This window comes from Dromaius novaehollandiae, chromosome 20 (genome assembly GCF_036370855.1).
Source record: "Dromaius novaehollandiae isolate bDroNov1 chromosome 20, bDroNov1.hap1, whole genome shotgun sequence".
NCBI classification, from domain to species: Eukaryota; Metazoa; Chordata; class Aves; order Casuariiformes; family Dromaiidae; genus Dromaius; species Dromaius novaehollandiae.
Window position 1 is genome coordinate 1,504,051 of NC_088117.1, and position 15,206 is coordinate 1,519,256.

Here is a 15,206-nt window from a genome sequence, read left to right on the forward strand (position 1 = left end):
GTGTGAGCCCAGCCCTTGCTAGACCCTGGTGCCTGCCTCCCTGGGAGAGGACCGGGAGGCCTTTGCAGCATGCTTTGTGGGAGGAGAGCCACTGCTGTCTGGGGCTTGTCATGCCAGGACACGCTCAAGTCTCGCTTGCCAAGCTTTTATTAATTTCCAGCTGCTGTGATACATGGCTTTGACTTTCCCCACTTTGCCCCCATTCCTGTCCCAAATCTGCTCCCAAGAGCTTCCTAACGGTGGGTTCTAGGGGGATGGTGCTCTCTGCTCCCCTACCCCAGAGCATGGGGACCTGGGACAGTGCCATGCCCACTACCCTCTGCATCCCCCCGGCTCTGTTCCTGGGGCTCTGCATGGCTGTGCCAGTTCCCCTGACCCTGTGCTGCTCCTCGTTGGTATCCTGAAATGGCTGCTGACTCCTGTCACTGAGTCACACGTGCTGAGGGTGGCAAGGTGTGCCTCCAAGGGAGGCTGCAGGGATAGCTGCTGCACAGAGCTGCATAGCCCTCTGCTCTGGGCAGCTTTTCCTTCCCAGCATGAGGATCTGCTCCTGCTGTTACCCTGGGCACTATGCAGGTTTGTTATAGATGGTGTCCACAGCTGAGGCTCCCTGGCACCAATCCTGGTGCTTGCGGGGTTGCAGGGCAGGTTGAGAGGGTCCTGGCCAGGAGGGAAGCATGACGCAAGAAGTGAGAACCCACTGGTGGGCTCGGTACAATGCGGTGTGCTGCCGGCACCTCAGGCAGGGGTGCCAGCTGGGGGAATTTGGGTGCCCATGGCATAGCTCATGCCTTCTACCTTCCTGTTTGTAGGAAGGGCTGCGGTGGTCGGGGCAGGATTGGGGCTAGCGCTCGCCTGCTGCCCAACCCTGGCCCCGTGCCCACCTGGGCATTTGCCCGGCTTACTGCGGAGGCCGGACCACGGAGCGATAGGCCTGCACTATCTCCTCATCGTTGGGGCAGGTGTATTTGAATTCCTTGGTTTCCTTGGCGTTGTTGAGGTAGCGCCACACGCCCTGCAGGTCCTTGGGGATCCCAAAGCGGCGGTAATGCTGGCACACGACCTGTGGGCAGAAACGGGGTGAGCCCCAGCCTGGTCCTGCATGCTTGTGATGCTCCAAAGAGGGCCCAGGGGCTGGAGTCAGGGTGATGGTTTTCATGGGCAGGAGCAAGCTAGGAGGGGTGGCGTAGGGTGAGGGGATATGCCCGGTGCTGTGCAGGGCATGCAAGGAGGAATGCGGGCTGCAGGAGGACCCCATGCTGGGTGACGGGCAAGAGTCCCTGGCAAGGAGGCACCAAGCCCATGTGGTGAACAAGGGGTTATACAGGGTTTGGCATGGGGGGGGCAAAGGGGTAGGGAATGGCTGCAGGGGAGTGACAGGCTGCACCCGAGTGGAGGTGAGGGCATGGGGGAGGTCGTGTTGGGAAGCAGGGGCAAGGGAAAGGGCACGGCACCGGGATGCCCATGCTCACCTGAACGATGTTGAGTTTGGGCAGCAGGTTGCAGTCAGCTAACGTGAGCTGGTCGCCGTCCAGGAAGCGGCGCTGCGAGACTGGGAGGCGCGGGTCGCGGGCCAGCTCGTGCTCCAGGGGGGCTTTCAGGTAGTCATCCAGCTTCAAGAGGGCCTTCAGCAGGCTCCGCTGCAGCACTGCAGGGAGGTTGGGCAAAGCCAACTGTGTCACAGCACTGCCCCACTGCTGTCACCATGCCCAGCAGCCTTGTCGTGCCCTTGGCGTGGCATGCTGCTGGCCAGAGCCTGCCTTCTCCACCACCCTGTCCCTGTGTCCAGGCGGCCCTTGCCTGCATTGTCCTTGCCTTGCTTGGACTGGGCAAAAGCTGTGAGCACCTTCCCCTGCCCACCCTAGGGAGCTCTGGCATGGCCGTGCCAGGCCATGTGGGCAACGGGCAACATGGGGAGAATGTTTGCTGGAACAGTGACCAGGGTAGTGGAGGGCTGGAAAGGCCCAGGGCTCCCTGGCCAGGCTCTGGGGTGATGGCACCTTAAAGGCTGCATGGGGTGAGCCAGCATGGCATGGCAGGGAGTACCCCCCCAGCTCCTCACCCTCATCCTGGGCAGGCACCAGGTTCTTGATGAAGGTGGAGAACTTGTGGAAGACGTCGTTCCCGGCCAACCTGGACTCCTTGTACCGCGGGACGAGGCTGGGGAACCTGTGGGGACATGGGCACAGCTGGTACCAGACCCGGATGCTGTGGTCCCTCCCGCCCGCCTCCAGTTTCTCAGCATTTTCTTTGCCCCTCTCAGGGCAGTGCCAGGCACTGACGCGGGAGGCCTCAGCTGCTCCTCCAGGAAGTCCTCAATAGTGCTGGTGTCGGTCTTGGGTTCGCCATTGTAGAGCAGCACGGGCAGCTGGGCCCCTGGGGCGAAGTCCTTCAGCACGTCCAGTGCCCTGCGGGAGACGAGGGCACTCCCTGACTCCTGGCATCACCGAGGGCTGTGCGGGGCACCACGTGTACTTGATGGGGGGGTCGGGGGAGACTAGGGCTCTGCCCAGCCTCTGGAGCTGGGGCATGGCACGAGTTGCCCCCTGTGAGCCCACGTCCTGGGCAAAGGGATGAGGTGGTCCCCTGGGGCTGCCCCTGCCCCGGTGCATGCCCATGGGGGTCTCTGCCTTGGAAAATGCCCACCAACCTCCCTCAGGGCAGTGGTGGGCAACCAGAGGTTATAACGGCCTCTAGACATCCCACAGTGCCTACTCTTCATGCCCCAAGGTGTTGGGGACCTATCTGCCCCCCAACACACACCGCCCCACCAGGTGTCTGTGTGCCAGGGCAGGCGTGTCCCACCCCTGGGCCGTGCCCTTGGTGCTGCTGCCCAGGGCTGGCAGCCTTTCGGGGCACGGCAGCGGGTGCATGCCAGCAGGGAGGAGGTACCACTCACCTCTTCATGTCCACGGTGGTGAGGGTGAAGGGCACCCCTTTGAGCAGCAGCACCATGAAGAGCCGCTGGCAAAAGGGGCAGTTGCCCACGCTCTCCGCATCCTCGCTTGCCTGCAGGGGACACATGGAGCTCAGCCCCTCCTGGAGCACCCAGCACCCAGCCAGGGCTGAGTCCTGGTGGGGCAACCCCCACCCAGGCGGGCGGGCGCCGCGGCTGAGTCAGGGTGCTGCAGGCAGGGCCCGTGCCAGCCCTGCTGGCAAAGCCCGGGCTGGCCCCCGGCCAGGGCACCAGCTCCGGCGCAGGCAGGCACCCGCTGTGCAGAGCGCAGTGCTGGTCCCCGGCCCCAGCCTGCTCATGGGGCCGCCGCGCTCCACCCTGGAGCGACCGCGTGGCACAGTGGGTGGTGGCCCGGCACAGCAGAGTGGTGGTGGGGGGCCCACGAGCTCCTTCTGCCCCCCTGCCCAGCTCAGCAGTGCCCAGGGACCGGGGCTCGGGCACAGCGGCTGCAGGGGCACCCGGGGTGGCTGCGGCAGGGGACAACCCAGTGGCGCGGGGGCTGCGTGTGCGGTGGACAACATGATGCTGGGGGGGGGGGGTGGAGGTCTCGTAGCCTCTTGGCACGATACCAGGTGGCCCATGTCATGCCCTGGGCAGCTGGACAGCCCTCTCCCTCTACCCCTGGGCACAGGAAAGGGGCCCTGGGCAGCTGGCACTCCCAGCCCAACACCCCCAGACCGAGCACCCCTAGCTCTCTGGTGCTCGTGGGGCCAGAGCAGCAAGCTGGGCCTTCGGCAAAGAGCCCTGAGCTGCCCATGCCATGTCCCGCAGGGCTGCCAGGGGCTGTGTCATCGGGCACTGCCCTGGGCAGGGGCCACCCCAGCCCTGGGCACCCCCCCCCCCAAGAGCTGGTGGCCCTGCAGCTGCGGTGTTGCCCCAGATGCACCTACCAACATCATGCACTGGCCAGGCCCCGGGCACCCCAACCCCCCACCCGCCCCGTGCCCGCTCCTCACCTTGACGAAGAGCTGGATTTGGGGTTTCTCAGCCATGCTGGGCGGTGGCTGCTGGCTGGCGGGCGGCTGTGCTGCGAGTGCCGGTGCCAGAGCCGCCCAGCTCCGCTGCCCCTCCCAGCCCACATTCCTGCCCGGGGTGCACCCACCTCCCACCCACGCCTGGCCCCGTGGCGGGGCCTGCGACGCCCTGCTGTGGGGCCCTGGGTGCTGCTCGCGGCCTGGGTGCCAGCTCGCCCTGCCGTGGGGACCGGCCTCAGCAATGCCCCGCTTGGGCTGTCGGTGCCAACCCAGACGGCCCTGCCACCGGTGCCGGCCTTAGAAAATGCAAAGCGCTGGCATGGCCCTGTATTGTGCCAAGCTCCCTTTGGCCAAGCCAAGTTCCTGAAACCCCTTCCCAAAAGGGCGCCACGAATCCCCTCTTGGGCCCTTGCCCAGCCTGACCCCCCCCCCCCCCCCCAGGGCACGCCGGCACCAGCAGCTCTGACCCCATACCCACCTCCAGCTGGCAACCACACAGCCTCACTGGCTCCAGTTATTATTTTTTATTTAAAACAATCATTATTTTCACATTTCACCTTTTTTTTTGTTTTTTTGTGTTTTTTTTTTTTTTCCATTTGCTAGCAATATACAGGCTCTTCCAGAGCGGTCCCACCCCTCCGAGCGCCCGGGGCTGTACGTGGCACGGGCTCGCTGTGCCCACGGCTGGAGCAGCCCGGGGCCCCGCTGGCAGCCGAGGAAGTGCAGAGCGGAGGCGAGGTGGCGAGCGGGGCCAAACTCAATAAAGCAAATAGTGTTAAGGCAGCACGCTCAGCGCCGGGGCTGGGAGAGAGCAGCCACCCCTGCCCCCAGGCAGTGCTTTCCCTTTGCAGCCCCCCCCACGGGCACCCATCTTTGCAGCCACCCGCTGGGTATCTCCGAGGACAAGGCAGCCCCGCTTGTGCCTGGCTCCTGGGCCAGCCCTGAACCCGGGGCAGGGAGGCCACCGCGGCTGCTCAGGCTGGCCCACCACGCATCCCGGGCATGCCATGTCGCGGGGGGCACAAAAGCATCTCAACTGCCCAGCCGAGGTGCCAGGGCCCTGGGAGCACAGCGTGGCACCGCATCGGGCCAGCTGGGGCATCGACGGGAGCGTTGGGGCTGGCCCCTCACCCTGGGTACCTGCACGCTGGGGGGGAGCCGGGCAGCACGGCGGGAGCATCGCGGGGCCACCCACCCACCCGCAGGGCAGCACCACGCCCGGCCACCTCTGCCCCCTCGTGTGGGCACCCAAAGGGGGCTCAGATGGCCGGACAGGGGGGGCTCAGCCGTTGCATCCCCTAGGTCACATCGGGAGGCTCGCAGGTGACACTGGCCTTCCTCTCCCTGGTGGTAGAGGACCAACCCAAAGCTGGCTCATCCTCCAGCACCGACCCAGCCAGGAAGGCACTGCGGGCTGGGCAAGGGGGCAGGAGCACCCATTGGGGGGGGGGGGGGGGCATCAGCTAGCTGTCCCTCTCCACACCAGCCAGGGCACCAGCCAGTTTCCAATATGCCGTAAAAAATATATGGTCTGAAAATAGAGCTTATTTCCCCCCCAGTTTTCCCCTATTGAAAATACTGTATATTGTATCACAATCTATAGCACATGGCATAAAGGACTGGCGAGCCCCAGGCTGGGGGGAGACACAGGTACAGCAGAGGCCCCCTCACAGCCCCCCCATTCAGCCCCCACCTTTCTGAGCCCCGGGATGAGCAAGGCAAAGAGACTCAAGCACGTGAATGCAGGCAGCGAAGCTCTGGGCACTGGCACCCTACACGGGGCATGAGCGCCCGGTTCCCGGCTCCCAGCTGCAGCATGATGCTGCAGGCCCGGAGAGGAGCCACCCCGGGGGTCAGCAGCTGCCCGCAGATGTTAAACCCGCTCTTGCAGGGCACGGACGATGCTTGAGGCAAGGGGAGGGCCGTGCACTTGGCAAAGCCACCCCCAAGGCGCTGCGAAAGCCCAGGCGCACAGGATGGGCGGTTGGGGTCGGTGGGGCAGGAGCCTCCTTCGGGCACAGCTCCAGGCTGCAGAGCTGCTGCAGGCAGGGAGGTGGCACGAGGCCACGAGCTGCACTGGCTCAGCCGCCCCGTCCCTGAGCCGGCAGCAGGACCCTCTGCAGAAAGGAGGGGCACCGCCGGCTCAGAGGGTGCCAGGGGACACGGCTGCAAGCGTGCTCCCGCTGCCGGCCCCGGGTGGCACTGCCAGCAGAGGATGCGGACATGAGCATGACCCCGGCCACCCTGGTCCATCCTTCCCTCCCCAACACCACCCGGACACCGCTCCCCGCTGGCCAGGCTGGAGCTGGGGCCCCTGGGCTGCCCCAAGCTTTGCCCCCACCCACCTCCCAGCTTCAAAAACCATCCTGGGGGGTAGCTCCTCCCTCTCCCAGTGCTGCCAGTAAACCAACGCGGAAAGCAGCGCCGGTGGCTCCCATACTGGGACGGATGCTGAGGCTCTAAGAGATGGATACTGACGCAAGGCAGAAAAGGAAGGGGAGACACCGGAAAGGTGGCACGGCAGCCGGGCAATGCCTGGTGCCCACTGCACAGCCTCGGCGGGGCACGCAGACGAGGGAGGTGAGGGCAGGCAGGGGGGCAGGCGAGGGGCGCTGGGAGGAGGAACATGGTGGGGGCAGAGGGGAGAAACAGCTGGTGCCAGCATGTGAAATACCCTGTGAAATGCCCCTCTGCCCCCCCACGTGCCCCTCGGGGAGGGTGCCGGTGCCCAGCCGCAGGGATGGAGCCATGTGCCCACGGCCCCCGGAGCGAGCCAGGGTAGCTGGTGCCTCCCTGCAGCAGGAGAGGGTGCAGGAGAAGGCAGGACAAAGAGTCAGGCTGGAGCAGGCAAGTCCTGGCGCTGAGCACCGGCGCTGGGCATGGCGCAGAGCCAGGCACCGTGCAGAGCCGGGCTGTGCATCGGGGCGAGCGGGTCCTCGGGGCTGCCCGGCCGGCAGCGTGCAGCAGGCAGCCACGGCTGCGAGGTGCCTGCGGGCTCAGGCCACGTCCGGGGGCCCGGACCGCTCTACCTGGCAGAAAAGTGTCCGGGCAGTATGCGGCTGGTAGGGCCAAGACGCCTGCCTCTCGCAGGTTCAAGGTCACTGGTGACATCCCGTGGGCAGTGCCGGTGACAAAAACCAAACACAGGTAAAGCACAAAGCACAGCAGCTGCCCCTCGTGGTGCTGGGACGGCTGGCACGGTGCTCCCGAGCCTCGTACGGTGCCAGATGAAGTGCCAAGCCTTGGAGGGGTGACGGAAAAACGGACAAAGCAGCAATCCTTCCTCTCTGACCTTCCGGGCAGGCCTGTGGTGGCAGTGGGGCAGAGGTGTCCCCGCTGCTGGCAGTCCCTCGGGGTGGGTACAAACGTGGGTGTCCAAAGGCAACGCTCACTGGCCTCTTCCCCGCCACAAGACGTGCGGGGCTCGTGGCACCAACTCAAGGCCACATCCTTCGCTTCACAGTCTCTGTCCGTGGCATGTGGCAGCTGGGCAAATCGGCCAAGGATGGCAGCCCCCTGCGCCATCCGGGGACACTGCCCCATAGCTGAAGGGGACGAAGGCCGGCCCGGCAGGCAGTGGTTCCCAGGGTCCATCCAGGCTGGCCCTGCACCCGCTGTCCGTCCTCCCTGTCACACTCCTCCGGCCATGGGCAGAAGGGCCTGGCCTCCCCCGGGGCAGGCGGAGACGGCCGCTGGATGCGTCCGTGCGACGGGGGGCGAAAGGAGGGGAGAGGCGAAAAGGGTTCAGTGGCTTCAAAGCTGGGGGACTCGGTTCCCCCCTCGGGTCCTCAGCACAGTGTGTCCGTGTTGAACGAGAGCTGAGCCTGCGGGGAGGGAGATGAGGGAGAGCTCAGGGGCCAGGCACAGGTGTCAGGGCACCCCACAGCAAGTCCCGGCGTGATCCTAGGGCAAGGATCCAGCCAGGGCGTTGCGGGGAGTCCCTGCAGCCTCCCTTCCAGAGAGCATCCTTGTGCCTGCCTGTGTCCCCGAAGGGTCATGGTTTCCCAGGACAAGCCTCTGTGCACAGGCTGTGCTGCCCAGCATGACACCAGGGCTTGGCCACGATGTCCCATGGCAAGGGGCATCACCTTGGACTAGAGCCACCCAGATGCTTCCTCCCTGGCCCCACAAGGCCGGGATGGCCTCTCACCCTCTCCTCCTCGAAGCTGATGAGGCCTTCGTCATCGGTCTCCAGATCCTCCTGCTCCTCCACCACCAGGGCCCGCAGCTCCGTGGGGGCCGCCCGCGGGCGCAGCAGGCTGAGCACTCGCTCCAGAGGCGACTGCAGGGCACAGCTGGGGCTCGTCTCCTGCTGCTCCAGGTTGTCGCTTTGCTTCTTGGCAAAATTCACAAACACCTGGCAGAAAAGGGGGTGAGCAGCTACCAGAGATGCCACCTGGCCCCCCACCCAGGACTGCCCCTCACCTGGCATCTCTGCCCCACAGCCCCGGGGCGGTCTCTGCTGGAGGTTGGCCATGGTTGCATCCCCACACCCACAGACCATGCACTAGCTCAGATCCCAAGAGAGGCTTCTGCCAGGCATTTTGGCACTGGAGCCCCAGGCATGGCCACCCTCCCTGCAAATGCCCCCCCAGCCACCCAGGCACTGTCCCAGGCCTCACGTTGTCCAAGGTGGTCTGGCTGACGGAATAGTCTTCAATGCCCAGCACGTCCACCACCTGCTCCATCTTGCTGAAGACCTGTGCCAGCGAGATCTGGTCCGATTTGAGCTGGTACTGGACCTTGGTGTGGTGCCGCTCCTGCAGAGGACAGTGAGGTCAGGCCTGAGCCCCCACATGCCCAAACCCCGTTTCATTACACCGCAAGGGGAGAGAGGGACACAGAGGCCTCCTAGATGAAGGAATGGCATCAGGCCATTGATCACCACAGGAGACGAAGGGTGCTATCACCCTGGCATGTGGGCTTGCAGTAGGTGGCACTTCCACTGCAAGGCAGCTCACCTTGAGGATGGCCTCGGGGAAGTTGCGGTTGAAGAACCTCACCACCTCCTTGACATTGAGGCTAGACTTGGTCCGCACTGTGATCATGTAGCCATCTCCAAACCTGGGCAGAGACAGGGAGGTCATGGGGGACCTGCCTCCACACCTGGGCCTCTACGGAGGATTGACCCCATGGAAACCTGCACACTGATGATGACACTTGCCTGGCAGCGACTGTACCCACTAAGATGGTACCAGGATGGTCAGGCACCAGTGCAGACTGCCCAGATCCCGCTGCCCACCCTCTGAAGCAGCACCCATGCAGAAGGCTGACATCTTGCCATGGGAACCATGCTGTCGCCCTGCCACGTGGGAGCCTGGCACCCTCCTGTCCTGCAGTGTGCACTGGCAGATGGGTGCTAGACCCTCACCAGGCCCTTACCTGTTTTTCAGGTGCTGGATGCTGCCGAGACATTTGAGTCGCCCATTCACCATGATGGCCAGGCGGGTGCAGAGCGCCTCGCACTCCTCCATGCTGAGGAGACAGCACAGGGTTGAGCAGGGTGAGAAGAAGCAACGTGGTACAGGCAGACAGGGCAAGGCTCATTTGCCAGAGGATGTGGCACAGGACTTGGGGGGGAGATGGGGAGCTGAGCTCCGCAAGCCTTCATCCCTGGCACCAGGGCATTGCCACTCATGATGGAAGAAAGAAACAGGGTTTTCCAGGCTTGTGCCCAACTCCCTCCCTAGTGTCTGCCTCCCTGGGATGAAAAGCCCTTCTCCCTCCTGGCCTCTCGCCATTGACACACACTAGGGTGCCTGGAGGAGTTGGGGGCCCAGCCTGAAGCCCCCCAGACCTGTGGGATGTGAGCACCACGGAGCGGCCTGTTTTGATGACATCCAGGATGAGGTTCCAAAGGAAGCGCCGTGCCTTAGGGTCCATCCCCGTCGTGGGCTCGTCCTGCGGAAAGGAGAGTACCTCAGCTACAGCAGCCACCCCCCGGGGACCCGGCCACCCCCTCTCTTCCCATGGGCACGGCTCTGCTTTCCTAACCCTCGGCTCAGGACACAGTCCAGTGCTCCAGGACGCTCATGGCAAAGCTGGCAGTAGGTGGCTCTCACCCCAGGGGCCTCTTTTACGGAGGATGGGTTCATACCAGGCCGGGTCCAGTGCCAAGGATATGGGATGGAGCAGCTGCATGGCTCTGACAGGTGCTGAGATCAGGCCAGCCCCAGGCCCTTACCAGGAAGATGAAGGATGGGTAGCCTATCAGTGCTATGGCCGTGGACAGCTTCCTCTTGTTGCCTCCGCTGTAGGTGCTGGCGGGTTTGTCGGCATACTTGGTCAGCTCTAGCTTCTTCAGTGCCCACTTGACCACCTGTAGGGTGCAAAGAGCTGCTGTCACCCTGCCCAGGCCCCAAAATGCCACAAGGCAGGCAGAGAGCTAGCAGTGGGTGGTGGGCCAGTGGCTGGGCCCTGTGGTGTGAACCAGTAGCCAAGGATGCTGTAGGACATCCAGCACCGGGCATGGTCAGGGAATGGCCAAGGGTAATGAAGCCCCGATGGCAGCCCTTTGCATGGCTGCAAGTGTCTGTGGGCCCCAGCACCCCACGTGGGAGCACCGCTTGGGTGGCACTGCCTTCAGCAAGCAGCGGGCACTGCTGCAAGGGCAGATAGCAGCAACTCATGGCCCTTTTGGTGCCCCGTGAGATGCCATTTCCAGAGCAGCCCATGCCACAGCGCCAGCCCTTGGGACGCTGGCAGACATGCTCTGCCTGAAGCCATACCCGTTCCTCGTCCTTCCATGGGATACCACGCAGGCGGGTGTAGAGCTCCAGGTGCTCCTGGGCCGTCAGCTCATCGAAGAGTGCATCAAACTGGGGGCAATAGCCCAAGCTTTGCTGGACCTGCAGGAGCTCTTTCAGGATGCTGTGGGGAGAGGACGGAGGGGCCGTGGGGAGAAGGAATTGCTGAGCCAGTGTGTTTTCCTTTTTTGGAATACCCTCTTGCTCACCCTGCTTTCACAGGCCTTTATACCGAAGTATCTTCTACCCCTTAAGCTGCAATGGGCAGCATTGGCTGAGACCCAGCATCACTTGCCACCCTGCAGGTGATGGTTTGGTCTAGCAGGACCAAACCTGGGGTTGCAGAGTCCTGCTGAGCTGTACAGTCAGACTCACAGTGCCTTTTCCCTGGGAGACCCCAAAACGGGCCCCATCCTGGCCCCGGCACAGTGGGCACTCCCCATCCTCCCATCCAGCTTGCACCTGCACCCCTGTACCTGTGCCCATTAACGAAGGCCTCTCCACCCGTGGTGCTCTCGTCCCCCGTAAGCATCTTGAAGGTGGTCGTCTTCCCCGCGCCATTGACACCCAGCAGCCCGAAGCACTCCCCAGGCCGGACGCCCACGCACAGCCGGTCCACGGCCAGGATGCGCCCGATCTTGCGAGACTTGTACACCTTGCACAGTGAGAGAAGAGGCGCTCACCCTGCTGCGAGGGCAACGCTGGGCACCAAGTCCAGGGCACCCCAGCCCCAACCCACGTGCCTTGGGTGGGAAAAGCTCTGAGTTTTCTCTTTGTGTCCCAGGAGCTTCCCCAGCTCCATTCCTGATGCCAGCAGGCACCCAGAGAGCCCAGGGCAGGCCAGCAGTTGCCCTACCTTGGTGAGGTTCTCGATCTTCAGCATGTCATTGTCGGCATCGCCACGCAAGACACGGTGCCGCTCGTTGGCCACATCAATATCATCTTCAATGGGCTTGGTGGAGACGGGCAGTCGCCTGCAGCAGGGTGTGAGGAGCAGGGTGGGCATGCAGAGCTGGCAGAGATGTCACGGGCACTGCCTTCCCATGTCCCCCCGAGGAGGTGAATGCTGGGGACAGGTCATTTCCCCAGCTCACGCCTCCCAGAAGGGCTGCCCTGACCTGACAGGTCCCGAAAGCAAAGCTTTTTTCCCATTTTGAAGAGCTGGAAAGTTTGCACCCCAGAGGGATCAGCCCCACTTTACTCTGCCCTGTGCTCCCATACTCACTGCGGTTTCCGGAAGAAGTTGTACTGGCACATGATGGTGATGAAGAAGCCGACAAAGCCTTCGATTGTCATGGCAACCAGCCCGCGTGTCACGATGTCCCATTCAAAGGGTGACTTCATTTTGTCAAACTGCCCTGGGTGGGACGAAGAGGACAGAGAGGTCAGAGGGGCAGTTACCAGGGAAGACATGCAGCTAACACGGCCTCCTGGAGCAGCTGGACTCAGAGACTCACTGTGACAGCTCCTCTCTGGAGGACGGGGACACAAACCCATTCCACTGGGCAGAGTGAAATGGGATCCTTGTCTCACAGCCTATACGAAACCTAAAAAAGCCCTCCTGAAGCAGCAGGAAATATTCATAGTGGGAACTGCTGCAGGGACTGCGTTCCCAGGATCTGCCAACACGTGGCCTTCAAATGACCCCAAACCCCCCAAAAAACCCCAAACCCCCCTTGCCTGCATGCCCCAGCCCTGCAGGGAGAATCAGGGTACAACTAACCACTGGGCAGTGCCACTGGCCACGTGCACAGCTACCTCTGTGTGTGCAGGACAGCTACCATGGCATCTTGGAGAAACAATACTGGTTTTCCCAACAAAGAGGGCTGAGTTTAACCCCATCCACCACGGTAAAAGCACTCAAACTGGAGAGAACTATTCCTCCTGCCAGAGGCTCAGCTGCAAAACAGCCACACAGGAGCAGCCCTTAGTGCAACACAACTGTCGCTATTTCTTGAGCTGGCCCATGATGAGCAACAGTGTCCCCAGCAAGTGAGGCAGGGGCCTGGAGGGCAGATCTGCTCCTGCGTCTGCCTCCTTTGCCTCCTGGGCCTGGTGTTGTAACCATCTTGAGCTATGTGGTCCTGCTGGCACCAGGGCTGATCAGAACAAGGCTGTTCTTTTACAGCCTGTTTGCTGTTAAAATCACCTTGCAACTTTGCAACTTCAGTTGGGTGAAGTGATCCAACTGAGAACGGCTGTTTGATGGATTTGTCAGATCCAGCACCATGAGATGGGTGACCTCAACTGTGTCTTTTCCTGAGCCCCAGTCTAGTTCACATCCCCTGGCTTTTTACTCCAGGTTGTCTGAGTCTTGGGGAAAGCCCATCAGGGCAGGTGGAGGGGATGTGCTGACATAGTGGTCCCTTGCAGGCCCACACGTGCTGGAGGAAGGGAAGGAGGGAACAAGAGGCCATACCGATCTTGGCATAGTATTCGTTGATGTACTCATTATAAGCCATCTCCATCAAGCCATGACCCAGGTTGTAGTTAGGGAATACAAGGAAGCAACTCTTCAAGTAGCTGTTCACCACCTTCAAATCCTGTGGGGATGGGCAGAGAGGACATGACCATCAGAAAAACCCATGAGGGCTGTGAGTGCATGGGAGGATCAGGATCTTCAACAAGATGTAACTTGGTCTGATCTTATAGCTGGCCTTGCTTTGAGCAGGGATCTGGAGTAGAGACCTACTGAGGTCCTATCCAACCTGAGTTCTCCTATGATCTGACAGCTGTCACCAACCTGGCAGCAAGCAGGCACCGTGCTCTGGGTCTGAAAGAACCACAGAGGCAGCATGTTTCCTCCAGTCATTGTGCTGGAGCCACAGGCTTTGTCATGGCATGGCAGTCCCAGTGACCTGGCTCCCCAGGCCCTGGCCGGGGCATCCCCCCGTCACCAAGTTGGGGGAGGCATCTTTTCCCTTCCTGGTGGCCCTGGTTGGAGCTGTGAGACTCCTACCTTGTCATGCTCAAAGAGCTGCAGCAGGAATGTGGCGACGGTGGCTGTGATGCCAATGAAGAGGTTGATGACTATCAAGAAGACATAGGCAGAACTGGGCACCTCAAACCAGAAGGAAGCAGGGTACATGATGGGGGTGATGGACCAGCTGGGGAAACAAGTGGCAAAAGTCCACGTGAGCATGGCAGGAGAGGCACTGGCTTAGTCACATGTTCACTACCATGTGGCGGCACCAATCAATGAGTTTCAGGATTGCCCATCTCCCAGCCCAATTCCCTCCAGGGTCTCTCACCCCACAGCCCAAAGCTTCCAGCCCACCAGCTATGGGAGCTGGAGAAAACTGCCAGCTGGGCAGCCCCAGGGCTAGATCCTGCCCATTTAGTTGCAGAGCAGATGGGGCATCAGAGGGACCCCACCAGCAGGTCCTGGTCCCCTGACTCCTTCCCTTACTCACCTCCTCTGAGCAACCTACCCATAGAGCAGAAAGAGTGAGAGGACAGCAGGGAAGTTGGTGGGAGAGGTGTAAGCTGGGAGGTCGAACACAAAAAGGATAATGATACAGCATGTGGCTGGCACCAGGTAGTTAAGCTGGAAAAGAGAGAAACTTCTGTGATTCCCCATTTGCCTGCCCTGGCCCTGGGGGACTCATCTGCTGGGCATGCTTGCCCTGCTCACCATATCCCACACATAGTTGGCCAACCAGTAGATGATGGGGTCGCAGCCGCTCACAAACTGCAGATGTTTGGCCTTGGTGGCCTTTTCGGCGACCAGGAACACCACGAAGCTGGCTGGCACGAAGGACATGGCTACGATGATGAAGATGGCAATCACTACGTCCGTGCCTTGCAGGCTGCGTTGGGGAGCAAGGTGGAGGAGAGCACAGATCACATCATTTTCAGCTGCCTGGGAAAGGGCCATGAAGGCCACTTGTCCCAGTGTGGGACAGCTGCTGTACAGAGGGCAAAGCCACAGTACAGAGACCGCCACGTCACACCCATAACTTTGGGTTTGCCCCTGCAAATCACATCAGGGAGCTCCCTCCCCTTCTACATGATGGACACCCTCCCTCAAACTGGCCCACGGGACGTACAGGTAATCCAGAGACAGGCTGGCACTCGTCTTGTTCATGGGGTGGTTGGTCACTGTGATACCTACAGGAAGGTCCAGGAAGAAACACAGGAATGTGAAAGCCAGCTCAGGACAGAAAATTTTACTCAGTCTCAGGCCTGCCTGGTCCCTGCTTCTGAGGGCAGGTCTCCTTCCCTGCAGCCCAGTGCAGAAGCCGAGCTGCTTGAAGCAACTGAGTAGGTCAGGCCAAGCCCTCATCGGCTGGCAGCAGAGTATTTTTCAGATGTGCTTGCAAGCCCAGAAGCCAACAGGCAGCATCTTGGGAGGTAGTGGACCAACTCAGACCCTGTGTAGCCCAGATCTCAAACCACACACATGTGAGATGTGTGAACCCCTGCCCCAAATGGGCAGTAGCCTGCTTGGGCTGAAGAGCAACATTTCACTTTAAACTCTTGTTAGACCATGCCCTAAAGCTATTCCTGACCTGTTTCCACCCTTAAACG

The 15,206-nt window shown here is 61.8% G+C and overlaps 2 protein-coding genes across 6 annotated transcripts in view; both read right to left on the reverse strand.

Annotated features, from left to right (window-relative positions):
• Positions 1–129: 129 nt before the first annotated feature.
• CLIC3 (chloride intracellular channel 3) lies at positions 130–4,022 on the reverse strand. Its single transcript, XM_026106205.2, has 6 exons — positions 3,913–4,022; positions 2,900–3,009; positions 2,283–2,408; positions 2,063–2,169; positions 1,473–1,648; positions 130–1,063 (listed from the first exon to the last, which is right to left on the reverse strand). Exons 1-6 carry the CDS (start codon positions 3,946–3,948, stop codon positions 902–904), a joined length of 717 nt encoding a protein of 238 aa, XP_025961990.2. The 5' UTR covers positions 3,949–4,022; the 3' UTR covers positions 130–901.
• A 417-nt stretch (positions 4,023–4,439) lies between these two features.
• Positions 4,440–15,206, reverse strand: part of ABCA2 (ATP binding cassette subfamily A member 2) — a 44,790-nt gene continuing 34,023 nt past the window's right edge. For all 5 annotated transcript variants that reach the window (XM_026106204.2, XM_064523538.1, XM_064523537.1 and 2 more), the window contains exons 34-49: positions 14,726–14,786; positions 14,311–14,485; positions 14,108–14,223; positions 13,636–13,783; positions 13,096–13,219; positions 11,902–12,034; positions 11,533–11,650; positions 11,153–11,331; positions 10,659–10,800; positions 10,115–10,249; positions 9,728–9,831; positions 9,313–9,405; positions 8,892–8,994; positions 8,553–8,690; positions 8,081–8,287; positions 4,440–7,754 (exon numbers count right to left, since the gene is read on the reverse strand). In XM_026106204.2, coding sequence (XP_025961989.2) covers positions 7,719–7,754; positions 8,081–8,287; positions 8,553–8,690; positions 8,892–8,994; positions 9,313–9,405; positions 9,728–9,831; positions 10,115–10,249; positions 10,659–10,800; positions 11,153–11,331; positions 11,533–11,650; positions 11,902–12,034; positions 13,096–13,219; positions 13,636–13,783; positions 14,108–14,223; positions 14,311–14,485; positions 14,726–14,786 — 2,012 coding nt within the window. In that variant the 3' untranslated portion in view covers positions 4,440–7,718. The remainder of the gene's footprint in view (positions 7,755–8,080; positions 8,288–8,552; positions 8,691–8,891; positions 8,995–9,312; positions 9,406–9,727; positions 9,832–10,114; positions 10,250–10,658; positions 10,801–11,152; positions 11,332–11,532; positions 11,651–11,901; positions 12,035–13,095; positions 13,220–13,635; positions 13,784–14,107; positions 14,224–14,310; positions 14,486–14,725; positions 14,787–15,206) is intronic.